The sequence below is a fragment of the Ambystoma mexicanum genome, chromosome 3p (genome assembly GCF_040938575.1).
Source record: "Ambystoma mexicanum isolate Mex_15411 chromosome 3p, UKY_AmexF1_1, whole genome shotgun sequence".
In the NCBI taxonomy this organism is placed as follows: Eukaryota; Metazoa; Chordata; class Amphibia; order Caudata; family Ambystomatidae; genus Ambystoma; species Ambystoma mexicanum.
This window is the reverse complement of record NC_090925.1, coordinates 357,661,715-357,689,331: the sequence shown is the minus strand read 5'-3', so window position 1 is coordinate 357,689,331 and position 27,617 is coordinate 357,661,715. Positions and strand designations below refer to the sequence as shown.

The following is a 27,617-nucleotide window of genomic DNA, read 5'->3' as shown; positions in this document are numbered from 1 at the left end:
CGATTTGAATGACGCAATATTTTCACTACATGTCTAAAGTGAGAGGAATCGAAAGTGTAAAACTTTATCTTTATGGAAAAGTGTGTTTGTCTCACATTTAGCTTAAATCCAGTCAGAGAGAAAGAGTCAGGAGTATATTTTGTCTAGTTCCTTGGACCGTGTTAAAATGTAGAATTAAAATACCACAACCTGTGCCATCGGCAGTGTGATTTCTGTCCAATTTGCATTAAAGTAATTGCTGAATTGGTATTCAAGGGAAGTATAAATCATGAGTTACATGTTCGCCCAAGATACAAGACCAACTTGCACTTTACATGCTTAAATCCCATACAAGCCATACAAGCTCTTTATATTTCCAAGGCTGAAAAATTGATTACCATTACATTTGGTAATCCAACTGAATGCTGGGAATCATGAGTCAGCACTGTATACAGATGTGATATTATTTTCTGGCATTCGAATGTCTGTGACAGAACTCACATGGTTGCAGAAGTTGATAGAGGCTGTGTGAAGCACACTGAGTTAAGCGTACAGCTGGACTGGGTAGAAATCCAAATCTAGAAAGAATTTCACCAAAATGCCGGGGGTAGTGGAAGTGGCATCACACAACCTATGACATCTGATGACATCACAGGAAGTATTAATATATAGCACTTACGCTTAAGCGCTTTATATAGAACAAATATACATACAATATCACCCAACCTGTGTTGGTACTCATTTATCGAACTCAGAAGGATAAAAGGCTGAGTTGAGGTGTTTAAGAACAGACTAAATCACCCCCTAAAGTGTGCCTGAAATAAACCTTTAATGAGTTTAGCAATTATTGTATAGAATTCCAGAAAAACAAATTGTTATTCCTATTCTTTTTTATTTGGGGTCACTGCTCAAAGTGTTACACTTTTGGAATCCCCTGATTTGTTTAAGAGGCCGGAACAAGAAAGCCAGCCACTCCAAAAGTAAAGAGCCACATGGCACTGGCCACAGTGCAGGAGATGACATTTAAAAAACAAAAAACAAAACCTTTTTTTATGGGTAGCAAGGGAGACCACAGGGGTAGCAAGGGAGAGCTCAGGGGTCACAACTGTGACACCTGGCGACCCCCAAATGACGTCCCTGGCCCGAGTGTGCATTTTCTTTCCTTTCTTAACTGTTTGATCATAGGGCATCTCTCACCTGGGCATCCGAAGCGAAGGGCAGGCAAGGAAATCGGTAATTCCTTTTTGGAACCCAGGTCCGGAGCCCCTGCTTCTCTAAGCACTTTTGAATATTTGTTTAATCCCTCTCTTCCAACAGCCCATCTCCACCATCACCAACCACGCCACTCACCAGCAACATTCTGGTCACTGCATCGCAGCAACTAGACAAGTGTCACCAAAGACACGATCGGCACTCCATCATCCAACACATGAAAAATTAGGCTCACCTTGTCCATTCAGCAATCAACCATGTAGCAGACAATCGCCTCACCATCATTCTCAAGGCATCATGGCCATACACCCAATTAGGCTTCCCTCCATCAGCTCCCCAATGGACACAATCATCTTCCACCTCATCTACAGACCACCCAAGCCAAACCCCTCCTTTACTTAAGACTTCACGAACTTGGTCACCACCATTTCCCCCACGATTGCCAGTAACATCTTCCTCATCGACTTCAATATCCCTGGCAAGCCAGCCATCTAGCTAGAAAGTCCATGAAGAAAGATCTCCACTGCCCTCTTGACACTGTGAGCCTCACACAGCACACGAAAGGTCCATTGCACAGGAAAGGCAATAGCCTCAACCTCAAACCTCAAAACTGCCCTACCAACCATCTAGTACAGCTCTCCAATCCAACTCAACAGGTTGGACCATCTGGCAATCCCCTTTGACATCACACCACCCCAGTCAAGCAGAACCATCGGTAACCCAGCAAACAAGCCTTCAGATCATTCAAGAACTTCCCAGTGGAAGCTCTCATGTAAGACCTTGCGAACCTCCACCTCACATGGGCTGATCTACGTCAGACGAACTAGGGCCATGACTTGCTTCTACAGGAAGTGAACACCATATTTGCAACCAACATCAACTGTCATGCCTGGTGAAACAATATGCTCAAGCTTAAAGATTCACACCCTTATACACTCAAGAACTTAACCTCAATAAAAGAACCATTAGAAAACAAGAAAAACCTTATTTAAAATCCTGCTGCGCATGCAACCTTGCCCTGATTAAGGAACTCTGTGCTACACACAAAGGAATGATCAACACTGCCAAAGCCAACTACTACCAGAACCACATAGCCAAGGCCAACAACGAAGGCAGAGCCCTCTTCAAAGCCATGAAGCATTGCATCAACCCTCTCCTCAACCCACCCATACTGCACTTCATCAGAAAATCCACCACCATCAACTCTTTCTTCATCAACGGGATCAGCATGATGCGCCAGCACACCACAAAACCACCACTAACTGGTGAGCTACCAAGACCTGAATACCACCCTAACACCCCTCAAGGCCACATCATACATAGAGCTGAGCCAGCTATGTGGGGCTCAGGCCTGCCAGGGTCAAAACATGGGCTCTGGCGAGACCCTCCTCTTGGGTCACTGCTTGCCCAAAGCAGGGGCAAGCCATGAGGCCAGTCGGCTTCCTCTCACCCCAGAAAAAAAGCATTCTCCTGTAAAGCACTTAAAGGAGCTTGGGCCAGCATTCTCCCTACAATACAGTCCCCAGCTCTGTTTCTTGCCAGAGCAACTTTTAGCCCCTTTTCCGGCCCCCAGTCCTGTTTAGCCCCTAAAGGAAACTGGGGGCAAGAAAAGGGAGCCCTTTTTTCACCAATCCCTGTTAGCCCTTTTTGTTGCCACCCAGTCACGTTTACCACTTTCCTGCCCCCAAGTGCCATTTAGCCCCTTTTCTTGTCTGCTTTAGCCTGTTTCTTGCCCCAAACCCTTTTGCCTGTTTTCTTGCCCCAGCCCCATTAAGCCCCTTTTCTTGGCCCAGACCCATTTAGCCCATTTGTGTGCCCCCAGCCCCTTTTCATGCCCCCAGACCTTGACACGCCCTTACCCTGTTTTGCCTGGATCTTTCCTCGGCTCGGCTCGTGGTTGGCTGTACGCGCCAGGCCAGAACCCCAGGCTTGGCCCATACTTGACCCTACTCCTGAATTCCCTGGCTCTGTCAGTTTTCATCAGACACGGGTGACATACTGCCTGGTTCCATACTCAAGACCCTTGCGACTGAAGAACTTCACCCTTACCTGACAATCATCAACAGCTACCTCACTCAAGGCACCTTAACCTCGATCCTCAGGAGTGGACAAATCTGGATCTATGTGATCACTGCGTGAAAAAAGAATTTGAATACAAAAATATCAATATATGCATTTCCTTTCACCACAAGTATATGCGAGGGAGACCCCTCGCAGTCCCCCATACTTCCCTTACCTTATATTTTACCTTAAGCCACCACCACATATACTTGCAGTGAAATGTGCAGCAAAAGGTTTGGCATTTGCACATTCAAAATGTTTGTAGGCGCAGTGATTGTATGATCCCAACAAACCCTCCTTCTCAAGAAACCAACACTAGAACGCCAGCAACCTCAGCACCTACTGCCCCGTCTTCCCTTCCTAGGTGAAATCCTTAAGAAAGCAGTAGCCACAAAACTCTTCCAACAAATCACCAACCTCCTTCAATTCTCCCAATCAGGCTTCAGACCCAGATTCAGCATGGAAATGGCTACCATCAAGGTGATTGATGATGCCCTTAACATTCTCGAAGATTGCCATCCTTGCCTCTGTTTCTCTGCAAACTGTCAGCTGTATTTGACACAGTACCAACACACACTCACTGACATTCTACATCACCGCTTGGGGATCAGCAAGACAGTCCTCAACTGGTTCAAATCCTGCCTTGCTAACTGCCACTAATTTGCCCAAATAGTTTTCTCCAGATCACCACTTCTACCCATTACTTGTGAAGTCACACACTGATCCATACCCTTCCACTTGACCTTCATCCTTTACATCAAACCATTCAAAACCCTCCTGGCTCCGAATAACATCCCCATGCACCAAATATCTTCCAGCAAAAGCATCAACACTCTCGAGGCCCGCCTCACATTGATGCACTTCTGGATTACTTGTGCTTACCTGAAGCTAAACCTCTTCAAGTCTGACTTCCTACTGCTGACCAAGAACACCGAACATCCAGACCTGGCTGTCTGGTATGAACCTCGAGGGCTTCACAACCCAGCTGATCACCTGTGCCAAGTCACTTGGGATCAACATTGACAGACACCTCTCCTTCAAGGAGTACATAGCAAGGAAGACACAAATGGCTTGGTACCCTCTTTCTCCTGCGTAATAAAATCAAGATCTTAATCCCAGCAAACAACTTCTGATGTACCAGCATTGGTCCCCTTCCACTTTGATAGTGGGAATGTCCTTATGTAAGGGCGATCACGCTGGCACCTTTCGCACCTCTCAGATATGTCGTACATGTTGCTGCACGACACATCGAAGGTCTCCGCAAATTCAACCGCATCATCGTCATTGAACTGCACTAGCTCTCACTGCAAGCACGTATCACCTTCAAACCTGCTGCAACATCTACCACGCCATCACTGCCAGGGTCCCAAGCTACTTCACCGAGCAACTCAGCATATCGGAGGCCTACGATCTACCGGAAGCAAGGACAAGTACAGAATTGAACTCCACTGGTGATGGAAGGAAAGAACCAGATGCCAGGCTATACCCCCGGACTCTGAAACCTCCTCCCCATCCCCACCAGACTTGCCCTCTCACTTCTACATTCCAAATACCAAGGTCTCCACACCCTCCACTCTCCACCTAACCTGAGACTGGGCAATCTGCTCCCTCCCCTGTTTCCTCCCCTAGTTGCTTGGAACCCGGTTCTGCCAAATTCCACACCCTCCCGCGCCTATTGGTATCTCCCTGCTCCCTTGAATTGATCCCTTGCGATCCCTTGTGGTCTGTTTCTCTCTCTCCGTGTACCTCCTCCTATGACTTTTAAAGTGCTTTGTTGCTTCCTGAAACTAGGCCCATACTCAATAAAGTAATAATAATAATAATAATAATAATAATAAAATTTTAAACATGCAGTCAGACGCAAAATAATTTATTGAAGGCCATGTTAAGGGCAACTTGTGACCATGTACCTATTCCTGATATCTTGATGATGCGTCCAAAAAAATACCTTTTTAAAATTAGTAATATCAGAGTACGATGAAAGAGTCAATCAAACGCAACCTGACTCCATTACTAAAATATTTATGTCATTATAAAATTGAAATTCTTTTGCTTAGATTTTTTATTAGAGTAAACCCCTCTGACTCCAAATCAAAATATCTAAACAAAAGGGGGGAGCTGCTGCCACGTGTTGGTACAAACACGTTTCATGATTTGCAAGCAGTACTGTATCAACCAATGATTTGGAAATTCATTAAATCAAACCAAGATATTTAGATGCCAGAAAAAACACACAAACCAAGAGCTAGTATGTATGAAATAATAAAAATTGTATTTAACTGATAATGTACATGGAGTAAAAAAACAAAGGTATATATCACAAGACGTGGGAAAACATTACAAACCAAAATTAAATAACTTCAATGATGAACACAATGGACCTAGTTTTGTAGGTCTGCAAATACTGTCAACATAGGAAAGAAAGGAAAAGAATGGATGAATGGTAAAAAGGGTTTAGGAGACCCCGTGCTAGCGAGAGTGTGCAGATCCAAAGCTGATCATAAGGGAGTGCCAACACAGGAGGAAAAACTACTAATGTGAGTAAACATACAGATAAAAAAAATAAAGAATTGTAAAAAAAATCAAACAATTTAAACTCCAAGTCTGCTAGGTTGTTATGTACCAACAGACTGTATCCCGTATATTCCAGTACAGAGGTGTGGGAGAACAACAAAGAAGAGAACCAAAAACTAAAAAACTCAATTTTGTGCCAAGGAATCACAGGAGGTGTCAATTTTAGTCCAACACTGCAACATATGTATCATGCAATATTCTCTGCATGTGATGAGGAACACATGCTAGATTTTTTATCAGAATAAATCCATCTGAATACAAACTAAAATAAAATATGGCAAATGCTACCTTATCTGCCACCATGCCATGTGGCAAACTTTCAAAAGATTACCTACCTGCTGTCACACTGAATACACTTGTGCTGTAACAGTTGTCTTCTTATTGTCACAGTGTGTACCATTTTAGGACCCCAGTACTGTAAACCCACCTACCCATCCAAACCTCTCCAAACTGTCCTGCTCCCAGCTTCTTCTCAAGCTTCAGGGACTCGCGTGGGATTTCCCAGGCATCCTTCTCCCAGGGTTTATCAGGTTTTTGACTGGAACATGGTGTGGTCAACCTCTGGCACAATCCGTCGACTTGCTCTGAAATAAGAGAAACAATAATCCTATCTTATGTGCACAGCACTGTCCTTCAAAAGCACCCGAGGGCAGGGCAAAAGAGAAGGTGACAAAAAAGGCAGAAAGAGATGGATGAGAAAACCAGGAATAGAGCCTCGGCTCAGAGGAATTTCTTCTCTGCCAGTTTGACGTGGGTCCTGTTGGGCCCTATGGTGTAACCACTGGCGTATTCCTCACCATTCTCTTTCTTCCTAGTTTGCTATTCTGAACACGTATTGACCTACTTTTGTAATGGGCGATCAGGTCTTGCAGGGTGGTGAAGGTATTCCTGGGTGAGATGTAGAACCCGCCACTATCCAACGTCCGAATCTTATAATGTTTCACTGTATCCCCCAACTGAGGGTCCTTGTCCTTCACCGATAGAGAGTAGCTGCCTAGATCATCCAAAAAGAAGAACAGACAGTGTAGCACATGAAGTTATTGTGGTGTTTATCTCAGCAACTTCAATCCATAGTTCTTTCCTCCTACTGCTTATCGTTGCTCTTCTGTCTTACCTGCTTCAATCTGTTATCATGCCTAGGCCCACCCCAAGCTAGTGATAAAGGGCTTCCTGTTGCATGAGAACCAGATCGCAGAACATTCATGAATGTCACAATCTTGGATACAGAAGGTTTCAAATGTACAGCACATACCAGGCTACCAATACCGTTACTTTTATTGATGGAGCAAGGTGATCCAGAAATTGAGAGTTTTCAGTAGATTAGTGATAAAATGACTTCTCTTAAAAGTCCCACTGATCAGGACGTTGATTTGCAAGCATACAACATGGCATCGAGAATGTTAATTCTGAGGAAGGGTAGGGAGATCAGGAGCATGAGTGTAGTTAAATTACAGCATGTTAGTTATAAAACCCCTTTTCCCAAAAAAGACACGGTCCGGGCATTCTGTGTTAGCTAATATGGCATCCAGGACTCTATCACTCTTCCAAACTTGTGACGGAACGGGAATGCTCTGTCAACGGCAGGAATATAGTGTGTGGCACCCACCTCTTGGATACCAGAGGAGTGCACTTTACTGTAGCTTCGCTGATGTCCATACAAACACATGGCAGTACACTTGAGAGCTGCCTCAGTCTATGTCTGATGATCTACAAGTCAATATGTGCAGGCATTTGTGTGTGTGTGTATGTTTCTTTTTTATACCAATAAAACTCGTATCTATAATGATGTGAGTTTCTTTGTTTTCATTTTTTCAGGAGATTTTTTGGCTCGCGGGGAGTGCGGTTCACTTTTCTTCCTTGTCTTCTGATATATATATATATATGTGTGTGTCTATAGATCTGAATGTTATTAATGCAGCATACTGATGCAGGAGCTTCTCAGTGTCTCCTTATGAATAAGGCTCTTTTGGACTGATTATTCTGTGCCATTCTGTCACCAGTCTCCGCTGCTTGTTGTCTTGGGTACCAAATACCCAGAATGCTAAAAACAAACCTTGACAACACTCTGCTTTCTTCAACTACTACCTTAGATACCAGGGCCCCAGACTATCAAATACATACGATTTCCGGGCTCTGTCCTCAGTCTGCCATCTTAAATTTCAAGACATCAGATATCCAAAGACCACATTTTCACCACACCATTCATGCATTCCTCGACTCCTACCTCAGATACCTCAGCCTCTGACTTTCAAGTATCTCTCCTTTTCTCTTCAGAATCCAGTCTCTGATGCCAATACCTCAGGCACAGAACAGTAACTACTTCACTATGATTAACAACCCACCTGTTTCATACTCATACTCTTTCAAATGCAAGACCTCTGTCAGGCAAATACCTCAGATTTGATTCACCCCTTCGTCAGATTGTGAAATACTAATTCCCAGTCCTGTCTGTTTCCCCAGCATATCCTCTTGGACACTAAGGCATCAGCCTGCCGCATAACAAATCTTTTTTGACCACCTTCCAGCTTCTTTGGCCTGACACTTCATATACCGATGTCTCACTATCAAATATGCCAGCTGGCTGACTCTTGTCTTCCTTGCCATGCCATTTTATGTTAGAGCGTGTCGACTGACAAATAACAAGCCTTATCTGACCCTTTGGCTTTCTGGGCCTCCAAACTTAGGTCAGTCATCAAGAGCATTGATGGCAAAAAAGTTCACTCTGCCAGACCCATGCCAAATCCTCTGTCTACCTTTGCATCTGCCAAGTTCTAACACTGCCAGAAACTCCACTTTGCCTACTCTTGTCCTGACAAGGAGTCCTGATAACAGATTGTTACTCTAATCCTGACCCTTTCTTATAAATCCATACCTATTGGCCCTTCATAGCACCTTGAACAGCAGCACTTAATCCATATGTAGGAACTGTGACCCTGTTTTTTCTCCTTCTATCTTAGTGACCATATCCATGGAACCTCAGCATTTCTGATGACCTTTCTTTTTATGTGTTGGAAGAGTCTAAGTTGAAAGTTTGGTTTTTACACAACAACAACAAAGACTGGTCTGCTTTCCTTTTATCTCATCCTTCCGGAGAGCAAGATCAAATGACTTGCCAGCTCAAACCATTAACAGGACCTAGACTAATGTTTCCTGATGGCAACACAGGTCTGTGTTCCTACTTTAAAGGGCCTCAGATGTGGACATCCCTTGACTTGCCACTCCATGCCTTTTTAAAGACCCCTTCTTAAAGGGTCCCAGATCAGACCATGCATTCTTAGTAAAAATCTGGCTTATTATAGCATTCGTGTTGAGGGATACAATGACAGGACATTGTTGTAGTAAGTTACGAAGGTGGAGGGCTGGGTATGAGTGTGTCATGAGAGTGCCTAGGAGGAGGGCTGCACTCACCTTTGGTTGTTTCACTGTCTCTGATCATGAACGCTCCGATTGGGTTTCCAGACACCAGGAGCTGGCGCTCAGCATCCTTGCGGCTCACCCCTTTGAAAAACCACCTAAACACACAAACAAGCAGACACATTATGTGACGTATTAAGGAAGCAGTCCAACAGTGTTAACCAGAACATAGAAATGTAGACCCCTCCCCCCTCTGCCCCCTCAGCAACCATCCACAATCATCACCTTGACTGAACGCTATACACGAGACAGGACCCACCATTCCCAAAACAAAATATTACAAATTTGCAAACATCCCAGTAAGCCCTCCAAAACATATATGTAAAACTGTGCTCCTGTACACTGCACCACCCACAATAGATCCTTTACAATCAGAGTAATAATACTCTCAGCAAAAGTAACAGGTATCAATGCACTGGCAGATACCAATGTCCAGGTTCCAAACCCACCCATATTGTTTTGAGATAGGTTCAAATGCTGCCCGTTGCCCCGCAGGGTGCAATGGAGAAGCATCAGCCATAGTAATTTGTCCATCTGGCCATACTCCAGGCTTCACTCCACCAGAAGTGAAATCAAGGAGGGAAGGATAATGTAGAGGGGCATTGTGGGCAGCAGGACACCTCCTGCTAAGACCCATTTAAATGTCCCTTCTGCCATTTGGAAAGCCTCTTTTTTGGCCACACATGCCTGCCATGAATTATTAGATGTTCACTCATCAGATATCACTTGTTCAACCTAAGTGAAAGGAGAACTCCTACCACTTAGGTTGAAAAACGGATATTGAATGGTTAGTTCTATTTGAACGATACTGCTTATTTAGGAGTATTAGTTGCCTCCTTACAAACCCTAAGTGGTGGTGAGTAGCCGTTCCAGCTTCAAATAAATGTTAAGCACGGCAAGGGTTGGGCATTAGCAGGCAAATCCTATTTCTTGAGCAATTGTCAGACATGCATTGCTTCACAGGTTGGCCTTAGAAGTGGCTTGCCCCAATAAGTCCAGCGGCATCAGCAGTTCTCCATGTTTCAATTGTGTTCATTAAAATTAAAGAGAAAAGGCCTACCTTTCCCTAATATAAGGGTATCCCTAACTAACACAACTAAAACTAGGGTGCTCATCATCAGTGTACAAGTCCAAAACAAGAGTCTGTCCTCAGTACCAAAAACTAACCTATCCTGAGCCTACCACTAATTCTAAACTAAAGACCAGGGGAATGACTCCCCTCTCCTGGGGTTGGAAAGGTTACTTCCAAATAGACTTATTCTGTTTTAATATGGAAAATGTAAGTAGCGTTCGGCTCTCTTTTTCACAAGTTCGTTCAGTTCTTTCATAGGACATTTCCACAACCTGTTGGATAATCCTTTTAGATTCCTCAAGGCTCGTTCTACAGAGGTGTAGACCCCTATCTTCTTCTGTGTCTTGATCATTTCTATAGTCTCTCTTGCTCCTTTGATATGATACTATTCTCAAGGTTGTTGACCAGTAGATTCTTCTCTGTCTGGTTCCTGTTGACAAACAGCCGCTTTGTCTCTTTCTCTCCTAATACTATGGGTTCTTACTCTTATAGACTAAATCTTTTTTTGACAATCAGATTTTATTGGCATTTGCGTTATAATATCATATTATGACAATCAAACAACACCACCTAGCTTCAGTTATAACATCCCCCCCATAGCCATGGTTCTTTCCTTTGTTACTGCATCAAGAATCGGACGCACTTTGAGTCCCTTCACTTCCCGTTCAGGGTACCTTTGCTGTGTATGCTAGAACATCAGGCGTATGCACCTCTGCAATTCATTGTTCATCACAGGTAACCTGCCCTTTGAATAAAGTGTCCCCCCCGAACAATTGTACAACCAGGTCTCTCCTGTATCCAATCCCCCATATCCTCAAACAGACGGTCCGTATTTTTCAAAAAAGGGGAGCCACATTCCTTCAATATTACACCTGGATTCATCTATGAGATGAGTTAGATACTCCATATCGTAAATTGCACGGACTTTGGTGGTCCACTCTTTCTCCCCTGGCATTCGCTGACTTTTCCATCTCTGGGCCAGCCAGCACCTAGCCACCACCAACATAACCTAAAACATATTGCCTTGTGTCTCGTTGTGGTCCCCCTCCACATCAATCCCAAAGAGAAGAAGCCATGGGGACAGGGCCCTCTCGATCCCATCCACCCCCTTTATCCAGGACAGGACCTCTCCCCAATACGTCTGTACCACTGAACATTTCCACCACATATGTACATAGTCCCCTTTTTCAGAGTGACACTTCCAACAATGTGGGTCGTATCCCTCCCTCATCCGGGCTATCCTATATGGGGGATAGTGCCATCTGTGCAGCAGTTTCAGGGCCTGATGTCGGTACTGGAGCGAGACAGTTGAGCGATTGGCCTTTCTGCACATACTGGTTGACCTCCTATCATTGATATCCGCATCTAGATCTTGCCCCCACTTCACTCGCGCAGGTGGAGGGGCCCCCAGGAGCAGGAGTTTATAGAGTCTTGATATCACTCCCTTAGATTCCTTCTGTGAGATCAGGAACTTCTCAAATTCTGTTAGTTCCCTCCAAAGGGTATCCCCCCATCTGTTTTCAGTGAGGGCCCCCTTTAGTTGCAAATAGCAAAAGGGCGAAAGGTTATCTAAGCCCAGGGCCTCCTCCAGCTCCTTCAATGACATGAAAGTTCCTCCCACCCATAACTGTCCCGCCCTGCTGAGACCAGCCTCGTACCACTGTTGGAACGCCAGTGGTTCTGCAATCCCATCCCTGAGCGGGGGATCCCAAATGCAACTCAAAGGTGAGGGCCTTTGGAGAAACAACTAACCAATCTGGATTTTAGTATTATAAATGAGGCTCCAACCACACCACAAGGAAATCAATTGGATTGGATTATAGCCAATAACCTGAAACACTCTAGCTGCAAGACAGAACCATGCATATGGATTGATCACTATTTGGTCACCCTAAATATTGAACTCCAGGCATCTTGCACTAATGATAATCCTCACTCGAAGGTCACCAGCAGAAACTTTAACAAACTGACAATAGATCATATCCAGCCATGCCTAGACAAAATACTTTCCTCCTTTCAGGAACAAGATAGTTGTGAGGCAATGCTTAAGGTATATAACGCACAAATACAACTTGTGGTAGATGAAATCGCGCCTCTCAAAACCAAGTAATCAGAAAAAACAGTAACCATAAAAAATGGTTCAACTCAGACATAGAGGTCCTTAAAATTGAGAAATGAGCCCTTGAGAGGAAATGGCTCGCAGATAAAACCACGGAAAATAAAGAACGGTGGAAAATAGCCAATAAAAAGTACAAGGAAAAAGTTAAACTTGCTAAAGCTGACTACTTTAATAAGGAAATTGAGTCAGCAGACAATAAAACTAGCAAACTCTTTGAAATATTAAAGAGTGTGGAGAAACCCCCAATTCTCACACCATCATTATCCCCATCCAAAGAAGATTGTAACATTGCTCAAAATGCGTTTATAGCAAAAATAGCCAAAGCCAGGCAAAACATCATCTTGGCTAGACAAAAAAGGGATGATAGCACCCATGAGTGTAAAACGAAACATAGGCAGGAAACGTTTACATTCACTCCCATAATGGAACCAGAGCTATTAAAATTGCTCGACCTTATGAAACCCACTTCTTGTGCGGAAAATGTCCTACCCCCTGACATCATTCTGCAACATAAGGAACATTTTGCCCCAATACTATTAAAGATCATTAATGCATCTTTTAATGAAGGCATTGTCCCGGAAGAAATCAAAAAAGGTGACCATCACGTCTTTAGTAAAGAAGGTGGGGCTAACACCTAGCTACCCAGCAATTACAGGACCACGTAGAAACATACGAGTCCTTACACTCCCAATCAGGCTTCAGAGCTGCTCATAGCACGGAAACAGCTATGCTGGATCTCCAGAATCATATGGTGGGTCTTATGGACAAGGGGAAAATTGGGATTTTGATGTTACTAGATCTTAGTGCGGCCTTTGACCTAGTGGTCCACGAATTGCTGGTCAGAACACTTCGAGACAATGTGGGCTGTTCGGATTTGGCTTTGAAGTGGCTTGTATCTTTTCTTACCAACCGCCAAGCCAGAGTTCACTGGGGTGACAACTTTTCAGACCCCACCCAAATTCTCTTTGGTGTGCCACAGGGCGCAAGTCTTTCACCCATGCTCTTTAACCTGTACATGCGTGCACTGTGTGACTTACTGACAGAACTTGGAGTTTTTTTCTCCAATTACGCAGATGACACGCAGCTTTTAATAGAGTTAGAGGGATTACATCAGAAAGACAGCGAGAAATTAGGCCTAATATACAGTAAAATTGACGTATCGATGCAATCCAACTGGATGTGCCTCAATGACTCAAAGGCGGAACTGATGCTATTCGGCTCCAGCCGCCAACTGGACAAATTGGGCGGCGAATACAAAACATTTCAGATTAAAAAGGCCACCATAACAGTTTCCACCCAAGTGAACACGCTGGGCATGATGATAAACTCCTCGGTTAATTCAGAGGCCCAGGCCAATTTCCTACGTAAGAATACTGCCTATTACCTGCGATCAATGAGGGCCATTAGACCCTTTTTGAACGATTATAAAATGGCCACCATTGCCAGGGCAGTAGTGCTATCTAGGTTAGATTATGGCAATGCCCTATTGATAGGGGGAAGTGCCAAAAACCTACATACGTGCCAAGTCATACAAAATGACGCTGTCAGGATTGTAAAACAATTGGCTAGAAGAGACCATGTCAATACAGCCAGAGAGTCTCTCCACTGGCTCAGAGTCAAAGACAGGATCGAATTTAAAGCTCTTACCTTGATGCACAAATGCCTTTTCGGCAAAGCGCCCTATTATTTGAAGAAACATTTCGAATTTTACTCACCAAAGAGACAGCTTCGCTCAGCAGGAAAAAACCTACTAGTTGAACAGAAGCACAGGTTCAAATCATGTATGGGCAGATCATTCACAGTAAAGGCGGCACAGATGTGGAATGCCCTTCCGCTAGCACTGAGAAGCCAAGAAAACCACCTCCAATTTCGAAAACTCCTGAAAACTCACCTTTTCAAATAGCTTACCCTGTTACCCTCCGGGTCAGTGATTAGTATGTCCATCTAGCTATGTACGTGTTTTGTGTCACAGCGCCCTGATGCCTGCGGGCTTTCGGCGCTATAGAAACATGCAAATAAAATAAATAAAAAGGGCCATGTTGTGAGCCATCTATATTCACCTCCCTCCTTCCACACGGACCACATAATGCCCAACACTGGGTGCTGCAGGACCCTCCCTGGGATGCGTGTCTTGGGGACCCATAACCATTCATCTAATGTGACCGGTGCTAGGGCCTTATTGTCCATTGCCACCCATTGCTTCCCAGTCCCCGGCATAAAGTGATCCACCAGGATCCTCAACTGAGACGCCCTATAATACATCTCTGGATCCGGGAGACCCACTCTTCCTTCCTCCTTTGGCCTCGTCAACACCTCGTAGGAGATCTTGTGCTTTTCACCCGCCCAGAGGAAGATTAACAGGGCCCGTTTGACTTCCATCAGAAATGGCTTGGGTACCGGTGTCGGGAGCACTTGAAACAGAAACAGGAATTTTGGGAGGATTACCATTTTTACCGAATTGAGGCGTGCCATCCATGAGAATCCTAACCCTGCCCACCGTTCAATGTCCCGCTTCACTGCCGACCAAAGGGGGAGGAAGTTACTGGCAAAGAGGTCCCTAGGATTCTGCGTCACCTGAATCCCGAGGTAACAAAACCTGTCTCTCCGTATTCTAAAGGGGAGCCCCTCCACTTATTTCCCTTCCGTATCCGGTAAGTTTCCTGCCATGAACGCCACTGACTTCCCCAGGTTAACCTTAAAGCCTGTCAAGTTTCCATAATGCTCCAAACTTCTCAACACACGTGGTAACGACTGGGATGATTTGGTGACGTAAAGTAACGTGTCATCTGCAAACAGGCTAATTTTTTTTTTTTTTTTTTATTTATTTTACATTTATATAGCGCTCACACAGCCCGCAGGCATCGAGGCGCTGTTACAGGAATTAGTTGCGTAATTGTGCTTTTTTTTTGTTGTCTTAGTTACGTATTTATAACGCGCTTAAACACCCAGAGGTTTTTAAGCGCGGACCCGGGGATCGAACTTTGTTGCTTCGTGTCGTCTTGCTTCCAAGACGCGCACGCTGCCGCTGAGCTATCCTCCCGGGACCTTGCAATGTGTGTCCCACACCCTTACCCCGTTGATCTCCCCGTCATTCCGGATAGATTCCGACCATAGCTCCATCACCAATGCATATATGGGTGGGAATAAGGGGCAACCCTGTCGTGTGCCCCTCCTCAGAGGGAACGACCCTGATTCATTCCAATTCACCACAACCCTTGCTGATGGGCCCGAATACAAGTCCGACATCCAACCCAGCCATCTCAGACCCATCCCCAGGGATGCAAAAACTTCCCCCATGAAGGCCAAGCTCAGAAGAAGGTTCTTTGCCTTCTCCAGAATCTTGGCTTCATCTCTGTAGTGGTGTAGCCGTGCCAGCACTGAGCGAGGGCCTCTCCCACCCCGCCCGATGGACTCTGTCTATAATGACCCCCTTCCCCAGCGTCTGCTCCAAGGACGATCCGTATTATGTCCTGCACCTTGCCTTCCAGACCCAGTGGGGTCTCGCTCTCTGATTCCACCAATCCGAAGAGGGGAAGATTATTTCTCCTCTCACGATTCTCTATGTCGTCTACTTTGAGGTAGTTTTCCTCCTCCCGGCGATGTACCTCCATGAATCTTGCCTCCATCTGTGTCTCCAGGATTCCAGCGGACATTTGGTTATTTTCGACAATGTCCATTCGATCTTCCAGCGTGGACACCTTAGTCATGAGGTTGGCCAGTTTAGCCCCCATGTCTGTTCTAATTTCCCTTATCTCCTCTAGGATCATTTGGATGTTGTTTTGCATGGTGCCCAGGTCTGGCGCAGCCCCGGAGGGTGGCCCGGCCTCCATGTCGGCGCCTCCTGCTTGGAACTGATACTTTGCTAGGGCCTCTTTCCAGCTCATAGGTTACCCTTCCCCTTGCACACCCAACCCGCCAGGCGTTTGTAACTCCGTCCCACTGAGAAGCGGGTCTGTGCCCCGGGGCTCACTTCAGGGGCTATAGGTGGTGAGGCTCGTTACCCACAGAAGGGATGGTAGTCACAATATAACCGGAAGAGACAACACCCAGTAGTATGCTTTCCTCTGCCGTGCCTATTCCTCGGGATGGGTTCCTACCACCTCCTCGCCCCCACTATGAGTGTCCGTAGTGTCTCCTGTGGCGGAGTGGGGGGTCTCCTCTCCAATGCAGATCACCCAGCAGTTGCTGGCTGGCCCCTCGCTGTATGTGGTGCAACCAGCATCTTCCCCACGACAGGCGTGTCTCGGAGGTCAGCGCCACCGTCCCCGTTGGGCGAGGCCCCTCTGTTGGTGCCTATTCACTCAGGCATGAATGCGGCACCCCTTCGGGGCCGGCCTCCTGTTAGATCAGGGCCCGGGTCCTCTTTAAGCACGCTGTCCAGGCGGTCTGGTGTGTGGCTCTTGGTACCTCAATAGTTTTAGCGTGCCCCTTCAATGGTTTCTGGGTAGGGGTGCACTATCCGCTTGGCCCCCATGTCGCTTGTCCCTTGCCTCACCGATGCAGGGACCCTCAACGTAATCCGCTGCAAGCCTCTCAGTTCCTCTTTCAGAAATGTTTAAACCAGCCACGGGCTGGATTCAGCACTGCTCACTTATGATATGATATGATATGGCATTTATAACGCGCCTATACACAAGTGTTTCAAGGTGCGACGAGGCAAGGGGGGGAACAAAGGGAGGACAGACAACGATCCTACTAGGCCAGGTGTCATTCAGATTGCGCAAGTGCATGGGAAGGGGTGAAAGGAAAAGTGCGCAGGGGGAAGGGAGAGGGGAAAGTGCAGTACATGGGAAGTGGAATAAATAAGACACATAAAACAGCCAGCTAGTGGCAAGTGCAAGGAAGTGCAGACGTAAGTGCTGGTAGGGGGACTGAAGGGATACAGAAAAACGGTCCCCAAGTGCAGGGGTTGCTAGGGAGGCAGTGCAGGTGGGTAATTGACGGGGCATGGGCCAGAGATCAGAAAGGGTGGCCAGGTAACCAGTGCAATTTCAGTCTGGAATTCAGCAAGGGAGGGGAGGAGAGAAAGCAGAAGCAAAGAGGAAGGTTTGGAGGTGTTTCCAGAACCGGTGATGGTTCTCCTCGAGTTTCAGGGAGGCAGGAAGGCTGTTCCAGAGAGAGGCCCATGCCGAAGAGAGTGACCTGCCACCAACACGTTGCTTGGAGAAGCGACTGACCCTAAGGGAGTTGGAGGCAGATGAGCGAAGAGCTCGAGAAGGAAGATATTTAGGAAGAGAGAGTTGAAGGTATTGCGGCCCCAGACCCCAGAAGGCCTTGTGTACAATGCAGAGGGTTTTGAACTTAATCCTTGCAGCCACTGGGAGCCAGTGCAGAGATTTCAGTCCTGGAGAGATACGATCCCTGGGCTTGAGGCCAAGGACAAGTCTCGCAGTCCTGTTCTGAATATGTTGCAGAGGGCGGAGAGTGGAGGCAGGAAGATTAAGATAGAGGCTGTTACAGTAGTCCAGCTTGGAGAGGACCAGGGCTCTGGAGACAGTGAGCTTCTGGGGGAAGGAGAGGAAAGGAAGAATACCTCTAAGGAGGTGCAGCTGGTAGTGTGACTTCTTAGAGACGTCAGAGATGCGAGGGGAGAAGGAGAGTGCAGAGTCGAAGATGACCCCAAGGTTTTTAGCCTTGCAGGTGGGAGTGGGAGGAGGGCCAAGAGAGGCTGGCCAGAGAGCTACAGGGAAGGAGGGAGTGGGTGTGCCGATGAGTAGAATCTTAGTCTTACTGGCATTAAGGCAGAGGTCGTTGGCGGCACACCATTCCTGGATGGCAGACAGACAGTCAGAGATGAGGGAAGGAGAGGAGGAGGCCGAGGGTCGCCTGAAAATGAGCTGGGTATCATCCGCATAGCACTGAAAGTTGGGACAGAGAGCGGCGATGCGGTGGGCAAGGAGTGCCAGGTATTGGTTGAACAGCCAGGGTGAGAGATTAGATCCCTGGGGGACACCACAGGTAGAGAAAAAGATGTCGGAGAGGAAGGACCCGAGTTGGACCTGGGAGGGTCGGTCGGAGAGGAAAGAAGTCAGCCACGCCAGAGTCTGACCAGTGATACCCAGGTTATCACGGAGACGGTTGAGCAGGATGGCATGGTTGACAGTGTCAAAGGCAGAAGACAGATCAAGCAAGATAAGAACACAAGAGTCAAGGTTGGTGAGAAGGTCTTCAGGGATGTACAGGAGAGCACTTTCCGTGCTTCTGGCAGCTCTGAAGCCAGACTGATGGTCATGAAGACAACCAACAGATTCATTATTTAAAGATGAACCTGGCACCAGCCTGCCTAATATACACAATTATTATGTTTTCAATCAGAGGTGCAGACAGATAAAAGGTCACCTCTGCAGGCTGTCACTTTGTGTTGCATCTGCTGTTAGGAATGCACATGTGCCAGTTGAACATTCCCTGAGCTGGGAGATGGCCAGTTTCTCCAGGAGCTTGCCCAGGAAGGGAGTGATGGAGTGTGATGCTGGAAATGCATCAGAGGGACAGGGCCTCTGAATCCTTGTCCTTTACTGCTTTTTATTGTGTGTTCTGTCGTGTTTTCTGCCCAGGAGTCCATGTGGGACTCTCTCTTTTGGTTTGTTGAACAGACCCATGGGATACCCTTATGGCACCCATGGGTAGGGGTACAACCCTGTGCCCCTAGTGTATGTTTTTGGGCACCTGTGGGTGGCCCACAGAGCAGGGTATGGGCTGGGGGCAGCTCCATGCTGAATTTGACAGGTGCTCTGGGTGTCCTCCATTTTGGGATACCCAGGCCCTGCCATTGGGATCAGTTGATTCCTGATAGGAAACAAGATGGCCCTTGTGGCCTCTTGCTTTCTATTGCCTGTTACCTTGTTTCCCAAAGTCCTGGGAAGCCCTGACTCTGTCCCTTCCCCCTGACTGGCTTTTGGGTGGAAGTTCTATATATGGTGTTGTTGTGAAGGCCCAGATAGACTGACTGGAGCCTTCCCAGTGACTGTATGTTGTGGGTACCTCCTGTGGGTGGGACCTGGGTGAATGGAGTGTGTGACCAATATACACTCCTTGTTGTGGTTGTCTGGTTTCTGGCATGAGAGACAAAGACTGAGACAGCCCTGCCCGAAACTGGCCTGAATGCAGTGTGTAGTGTTGAATGGCTGGGTACTTGTCCCAATCCACATTCCTTGTTGTGAGTGTCTGAAAGGGAGGAGTGTGGCCTGAATGCACTGTGTGCCTGATTGGCTGACTGACTGCATGAATGCCCTTCTGTATGATTGGCTGCTGAGTGTGTGCCAGCAGTGTGGATGAGAGACAGAATAGTATATCTGGGGACCTCTCACCACTGGTAATTGTTCAGAAGCGTTCAGAAGCGTTCTGGAGCTGAGTCTACACTCTAAGAGTAACTGGAACTGCTGATCCTCGACGTCCAGCTGGAAGAAGAAGACTTGCTGCTGCATTTGCTTCGACCGATCCGAAGGCTGCCGAAATCGTCGAAGACTGACCCGAGAGAGGACCTGGTAAGGCGCCCTCTTCCCGTGCTCTGAGGGACCATCGAGCACCGCTCCATCTTCGCCGAAGCGCCCTGGAAGACAGACCCTCGAAAAGCTGCCGACCTGAGACGGGACCGCCGAGGAGATCGAAGTGAAGCACCCGGACATCGCCGCCGTCGAAGTCCATTGCCATCGACCAGGGTGCGCAGGTCTGTGTAACCGCTGGAGGCCCGTCGAAGTTGTGTTGCCCAGCCGTGGGAACCACTTGACGCCGTGCCGCCGACGACCGGAGCCATCCGCTCCTTGCCTAAGAACATTTGAATCGAAGGACTCCCTCGTCCGCACCGTCGACCGCTTTATCCTGCCGGAGAAAGTCGAGGACGACCAACGCGCCGAGGAGAAACCTGCCGGTGGGTTTCCCGCCACCCGAAGACCACAAAGACTCGAACGACTCGACGCCCTTGCCGGGCCCCCGTCTCCACAATCTTTGCGGTCCAGAACAATTGTCGTCGAGGTGCCCCGCACGCCTATGCCTTGCAGGATGCCAACTCTCCGTCGTCGACGAGCACCGCTTGGATCGAAGCTGTCGCCTCATCGACGCCGTTCTACCCTGTTTGTTGTCGGACGTTCGACGCCCCGTGTCTCCCGCTTGAAAGGGAAGGCATTCAAGAAGGGCCGTCGATTCCCCGACGCCGAACGCTGAGTTCCTCGACGGACGTTCGACGCCCCGTGTCTCCCGCTTGAAAGGGAAGGCATTCAAGAAGGGCCGTCGATTCCCCGCCGCCGAACGCCGAGTTCCTTGACGCTTCTCGACGCCTCTCAACCATCTTATTTTCTCTCCTCTCTCTATTGCTGGTTTCACTCTATTGATCTGTGTGACATTGTTACAGTATTGTTGATGCACTTTAATGAGATCTAATACAAAGGGTGGTACCACTTTAGAATATATTGTATATATTTGCCATTGTTGATTTTCCTAAGTACAAAGTGAGTTATTATGATAAGTGTACATAACCTTGAATATTGATTATATAAAGACTGTGTTCTAACCAATACAGTGTGTGGATGTTCCTTTGTGGGGGCTTGGGGACTACACTGTACTTAAGAACCAGCCCGCATCACCTCCTGAGAAGCTAGGCCTTGATTGCTCGACCATAGCTACCGAATAGAGAATCTAGGCTGGGGTCCTCTGTGCCTCCCCTCTACCATATAGAGAGCAGAAGCACAGACCACCCCCCACCAGTCACTCTCTTTTACATGGAGATTGGGCGATAGTTAGCCGGGCAGAAGGGGCAAATGTTATACAAACATGGGACGAATTCCCAGCTTTTCTCGTTCTGATGATTTGGAGGTTCGCGCCTCCCCTGAAGTGTTCCCCTCAGTGACTGTGTAGTTACATAATATGTCCTTTCATCCTTCGCTGGCCCCGTAGCAAATATAATGCAGCAAGGTTCACCTGTGCAGTGGTTATGCGCATTATGCGCGAAGAAAAGTGTTAATGCGCACCAATAGTTCCAAGTTTCACCCAGATGTGACCCAGCCCAACGAGTTCAATGAAGCAAAGTTTTTTGACCTCGCAAGTTGGACTCCCTGTGTGACGGAGCAGCTCGTTTCTGTGCAATAAAGTTTCACCCCCAAGTGCGGGACACTGTAATTCACCCAACGGCTGCCCAGGTCGATGTAAGCCAAGCTATTTCACCCAGCGGCGGCCCGGTAACGCAAACCATGCACTTTCACCATGCGGTGGCCTGGGTTCGCCTCCAAATCCTCCCAGCTCACTCACGCACCTTCTCGGTGTTGATGCACCCGCAGTCTCCACGGCCACACCGTCCTTGCCACTCGACTCTCGCAGACCCTCTAGGTGATTCTGCAGCTGCTCCGGACCGTTTCTTCTTGCTCCTCGTCTCTTGAAACAGCTGCCTCACAGCGGCCTCCCAGGCACAAGCACCGTGGCTTCTGTGCAGGCACTCGACCGCTTCAGGCACCGCAGCTCTCTCTCCCAGGATCTCTGTCATGTCCGGGGGAGGAGGGGCACTGTTTCCCACAATCTCCTGTCTGTGCGTGCGTCTCCGTACTCACCTGCTCTCCATGGATGCCATTGGGGGCGCGCTCCTGTGTCGGCCCAGGCCGTGGAGATTACGCCGGGGGTGGGATCACTGTAGAGATATCGCGAGAGCCGCAACTCTCGCGAGATCTCGGCCGCGGCCACTAGGGCCGCCGCCTCGCGCTCGGCGCGCATTACGGGAGCAGCAGAGGACGCGGGAAGACGTGCCCTCCCAGCTCCTCCGGGAATTAGGCCTTAGGCCTAACAGGAGACAAGGCAGCCTCCCAGCTGCAACCCTTTACTTAAGAGGCAAGCTGCCCAAGTGGATTTACCACATATACATCTATATGTGACGATTGATGTCGTATGCTGAATAAAGGACATCACTAGTACTAAGACGCCTCTTGTCATCCTTACAACTATTATACAACATAAATTGGCGACGAGGATCACCACTACAACCCACGTGAACCATGCAAGGCGCGACACCACCACCGCCCTTCCTACAAACTCTAGGTAAACCTGCCATCCCGTGGCCGCAATGGCAACCCTTATTTACGACATACGTAGAGGCTGTGGACGGTGCAGGATTCTCGGCGGCACGGCTCAGGGCAATGTTACTTGACGCCCTAGGGGTAGAAGGACAGAGGGTGTTTGAAAGTCTCACCCCGGGCCCGGTGGTTGGTGACAACGATGACGTCTTCAAGGAAGCGGTAAGAAGAATCGTACAAAGGTTTGCCAGTAAAGAGAACACGGTTCTGCACAGAATACATTTCTATAGCCGCAGACAAGAAGCCTCGGAACCCGTTGACGACTACGTTACAAAGCTGCGGGAATTGGCAGCGCTGTGCAGCTTTGGTAACAATGCGAGAGCCTCATCTGCGACATGCTGGTAGTTCACACCAACAGCAGGAAAGTGCAAGATAAATTCATTATGGAGAAGGAACTGCTGCTAGAGAAAGCGATTGAGATTGCCAGAGCAGTCGAAGAAACAGCTGGGAGACGAAAAGAACTCATGGGAAGCCATAGTTCCACTGAAATGCAAGCAGTGGCGTTTCGCCCGAAGAAAGAGAGACAAGTATCGAACACGAAAGAAGAAAAATGGAGCACGAAAGAACCACTGAAATGCCACAGGTGTACAAGCACGAAACATTTGGCGTTTGACAGGGAGTGCCCAGCCAGAGATAAAGAGTGCTCTATCTGCAAACGTATTGGCCATTTCTCGATTGTGTGTCGGTGGAGAAACAAGAAAGTCACAAACGTCAACATGGGTCGCAACACGGAGAGAGATTCGTCCTCGGAAGATGAAGGGAGACCCACAGTCATCATGGTGAACAGCACACGGGCCAGGAGAGAAAAACCCCATTGCATAATCAAAATCGACGGGGTGGAAACAAAAGTCATGGCGGACTCAGGTTCTGACCTCACCATAATACCCCTACGCACATACAAAGAAATGTTGGGGACGGAAAAGGTTCCAGTGCTCACCACACGGCACAAACCCACGGTTTTTGGAGGGGCGTCAGTTGACCTACTGGGCTATATCAATGGGAAGGTGGAGTTTAAAGGAAGAGAAACCACCACCACAGTATATTTCAGCCAAGAAGGCCCAGCAGTATTAGGATGGGACGACCAAGATAAATTGAAAATCAAACTGGATCCCAGCACAGAAGATCAAGTACTCTCTGTCTGCGGGAGGAGTGTGCCAATAATCAAAGGTGATTATCCTAAACTCTTCTCGGAGGAGCCTGGGCATATCAAAGGCTTCGTCCACAAAATAATGCTTAAAAGGAATGCGGTCCCAGTCAAACATCGCGTGAGACCAGTACCAGCAACCCCGAGAGACACACTCAGGAGTCAATTGGACAAAATGAGGATGGATGGCGTCATTGAAGAAATTGAAGCTTCGGAGTGGCTGAGCCCAGTCGTGCTCATAAAGAAACCCAACTCACAAGAGCTAAGGGTTTGCATTGACCTTCGCAGTTTAAACTTGGAGGTCATTACGGACAGTTACCCGCTACCGAGCATAAATGAACTGATTCTTATGATGAAAGAAGCCAAAATATTCTCAAAACTGGATATGAGAAATGCGTACCATCAAATACAATTGCACAAGGAATCCAAACCCCTCACAGCATTCATCACTCCGTTTGGCACCTATCAGTTCACAAAGATGCCATTCGGCTTATCTTCTGCTGCATCGGCTTTTCAACGAATGATGGATGTCCTACTACGGAAGGTCAAAAACGTGGCATATTTTCAGGATGACATCCTTGTCTATGCAAGGGACGAACAGACACACGATGCCACATTGAGAACAGTCCTAACTAAGCTGCAAGAAGCGGGGGTGAGGTTACGCTATGAGAAATGCGTATTCAAGGCGAAAGAAGTTGAGTACTTAGGGTACAAAATATCCGAGCAAGGGATAAGTCCCAAACAAAATTTAATGCAAGCCATAATTAAAGCACCGGAACCCACCAGCAAAGATGAAGTAAGGTCATTCCTTGGACTGGCGGAGTACTACGCAAAATTTATCCCCAAGTTCTCGGAAACCTGAGCACCCCTCCGCAAACTCCTCAAAAAAGGGTCGGAATACTCGTGGCAAGAACCCCAAAAGAAAGCGGTAGAAAGCATAAAACGCCAACTAATGGAAGCGCCGTGTCTTCAACCATTTAACCCCAAATGGGGTACAGTCATCACCACAGACGCCAGCACGTACGGATTAGGAGCTGTCCTAACGCAGAAGAAAGGTGACACGGAACATGTGGTAGCCTTTGCCTCGAAAGCCTTATCCTCGGCCGAACAGAACTACTCCACCATAGAAAAGGAAATGTTAGCGTGTGCCTGGGCGGTAGAACATTTCAGAACATATGCGTGGGGCACAAAATTTAGGTTGGTAACCGACCATAAACCCCTCATCCACATGCTCAGCCCAGGAGGCACTAAAGTGTCAACACCCAGATTGGCACGCATAGCAGCCAAACTGCAGGAGTACACGTTTGAGGTACAACACATCTCAGGATGGAAGAATTTGCAGGCAGACTGCATGTCAAGATTGCCAGAGGGTAAAGACAAGGCCACCACGTTTCTACAAGAGGAATGCATTGTGGCATCCATCACAGATCTCAAAGCACCAGACTACTTGGAACTCAGTGAGAAGCATTGGTTGGAAGAAGACGGAAAGGACCCAACCATGGCGAGAATACGAGAGTGGATCAGGAAGGGTGGCCGAATGAAAAAGCGATGCCAGAAGGCATGAGGCCCTATTGGAAGGTGGCAGATGAGATATCAGAAACAGATGGAATAATATTGAAAACGGACCAGATAATCCCACCCGTAGGTATGAGAAAGACCATTCTCTGCAGAGCCCATGCGGGCCACCTAGGGAACACTATGACCCATCGCAGAGTGAGAGAGGCCTACTGGTGGCCGTCCATGGATCAAGAGATTCGCACCATGATAGAGAGATGTCATGAATGCCTCAAAAGCGACAAGCGCTTAAAGGTCAGACAGGCGCCTCTGATTCCCACAGAAGTACCAGAAGCGGTGTGGTCAAAAGTAGGTATAGACTTTATTGGACCCTTGGAGGCGATGGCGCCCGAACCTCGCTATGGCATAGTGCTAGTGGACTACTAATCAAAGTGGGTTGAGGCTGAGTTTGTCCCAAACATCACCACCGCGACAGTAATCGAAGTCCTCACTGAAAGTTTTCAAAGGGAAGGACTCCCCAACGAAGTAGTAACGGGCAATGGGGTACAACTAATTTCAAGGGACATGGAACAATTCCTGAGGAAGCACCACATACACCAGAAGAAAGCAGCTTTGTATCATCCCCAAGCCAATGGACTGGTAGAGAGAGCCAACAGGTTTATAAAAGGTGCTATCCAGCTAGCAACCGCTTCCGGAATGGACCTGCTCAAAACAACCAAAGAGGCCATAGCGGCCCACAGAAGAAGAAGGACTAAACAAGCGTCAGACGTTAGAGAGGGAGATTGGATCAAAATACGACTACCGACAAAGGATCAAATCACGGGCTCTCGGTTCAGCAGACCCATAAAAGTGATCCACAGAGGAACCAACCACGTCCGCACCGAAGACGGGCGCACTTGGAACCTGGAAAGAGTAGCCCTATTCCAGAAGAGAAAAGAGAGAGCAAGGACCCCGTAGAGATCAGAAGCGGAAGGAGGAATGGACTACGAGTGAGAAGAAGAACGTGAGCCAGAGAATGATGACAGAGAAAGGGAGGAAACAGAGATGGAACCGGATGCACCCACAGCAGAACGAGAACTGGAACATCAGGATGCCCACAGCGAGAAAAGTGACCGGCCAAGAAGAGAACACAGAAGACCGGTGAGATACAATGACTATGTATTGCAATGAACTGCCTTTGCATTATCAGGGGGAGGTGTGTAGAGATATCGCGAGAGCCGCAACTCTCGCGAGATCTCGGCCGCGGCCACTAGGGCCGCCCCCACGCGCTCGGCGCGCATTACGGGAGCAGCAGAGGACGCGGGAAGACGTGCACTCCCAGCTCCTCCGAGAATTAGCCCTTAGGCCGAACAGGAGAAAAAGGAAGCCTCCCAGCTGCAACCCTTTACTTAAGAGGCAAGCTGCCCAAGTGGATTTACCACATATATATCTATATGTGACGATTGATGTCGTATGCTGAATAAAGGACATCACTATTACTAAGACGCCTCCTGTCATCCTTACAACTATTATACAACAATCACCCCAACGCTGCTACAGCTGGCCCCCGGGTGCTCCGTGGTGCAGGCAGCTCCACTCTGGCTACGTCGTAGGTGCCCACTGTCCGACTCTGTGCAGTTCCTCCACTGCAAGCTGGGATCAGGCAGCTTCTGCGCGCACCCTTCTCCGCTGTGTAGGCAGGGTGCCCAGAGGGTCCGTGTCTCTCTTTCTAGCGTGAGATGGTCTTTCTGTGCCCGGACTCTCATCCCCTCATCCCCTCCCGCAGGTCCCGCCAAAGCCGGCTCCGAAGCTGCGTGGAAGGGGGAGGGGTGCAGCAAGTCCCTCGTTGGCCGTTCTATGCACAGGGGTCACCTCAGGGGCCCGGAGCTTCACCCTGCGACAGGGCTCCGGTTCCGACACCCGAATCTCATTTTCACAGGCGATTCTCCACCATATCTCCACAGATTACCTGGGGTTAGGTACAGAGCTCTCAGCTCAGACAGCTATCTTGCCTGCTCCCCGTGGTGGCCTCCAAAGACTAAATCTTATGTCTCCTGGTTTCTCTGTTTATCCACTGAGATCTGTGTAATGTACCCAGGGTTTGGATTCCCTCCTTTTATGCTCTTTGATATTATGGGGAAGAATATAAAGAGTCCTGTAGTTATTTTCACACTTGAGAGGTTTCTCAGGACTACTGGGATGAGTATGAGGGGGTCCCGTAGTTATTCTCACTGTTCTTATTATCTCTGTTACTACTGTAATGAGTATGAGAGGTTGCGTAGTTATTTACACTCTTCTTATTGTTGCTGTTACTACTTGAATGAATAGGAGGGGTCCCGTAGTTAGTCTTACTCTTCTTACACTCTTTGTTACTACTGGGAATAGTATGAGTGGTCCCGTAGTTATTCTTAGTCTTCTTATTGTCTCTGTTACTACTGGGACAAGTGTGAGGGGTCCCATAGTTATTATCACTCTTCTAATTTTATTGCCAATTAG

The 27,617-nt window shown here is 47.8% G+C and overlaps 1 protein-coding gene across 1 annotated transcript in view; it reads right to left on the bottom strand.

Annotated features, from left to right (window-relative positions):
• The window catches only part of HCK (HCK proto-oncogene, Src family tyrosine kinase), a 458,518-nt gene that overhangs the window by 155,469 nt on the left and 275,432 nt on the right, over positions 1-27,617 (bottom strand). The window contains exons 6-8 of the mRNA XM_069651010.1: positions 9,235-9,338; positions 6,671-6,820; positions 6,258-6,410 (exon numbers count right to left, since the gene is read on the bottom strand). Coding sequence (XP_069507111.1) covers positions 6,258-6,410; positions 6,671-6,820; positions 9,235-9,338 — 407 coding nt within the window. The remainder of the gene's footprint in view (positions 1-6,257; positions 6,411-6,670; positions 6,821-9,234; positions 9,339-27,617) is intronic.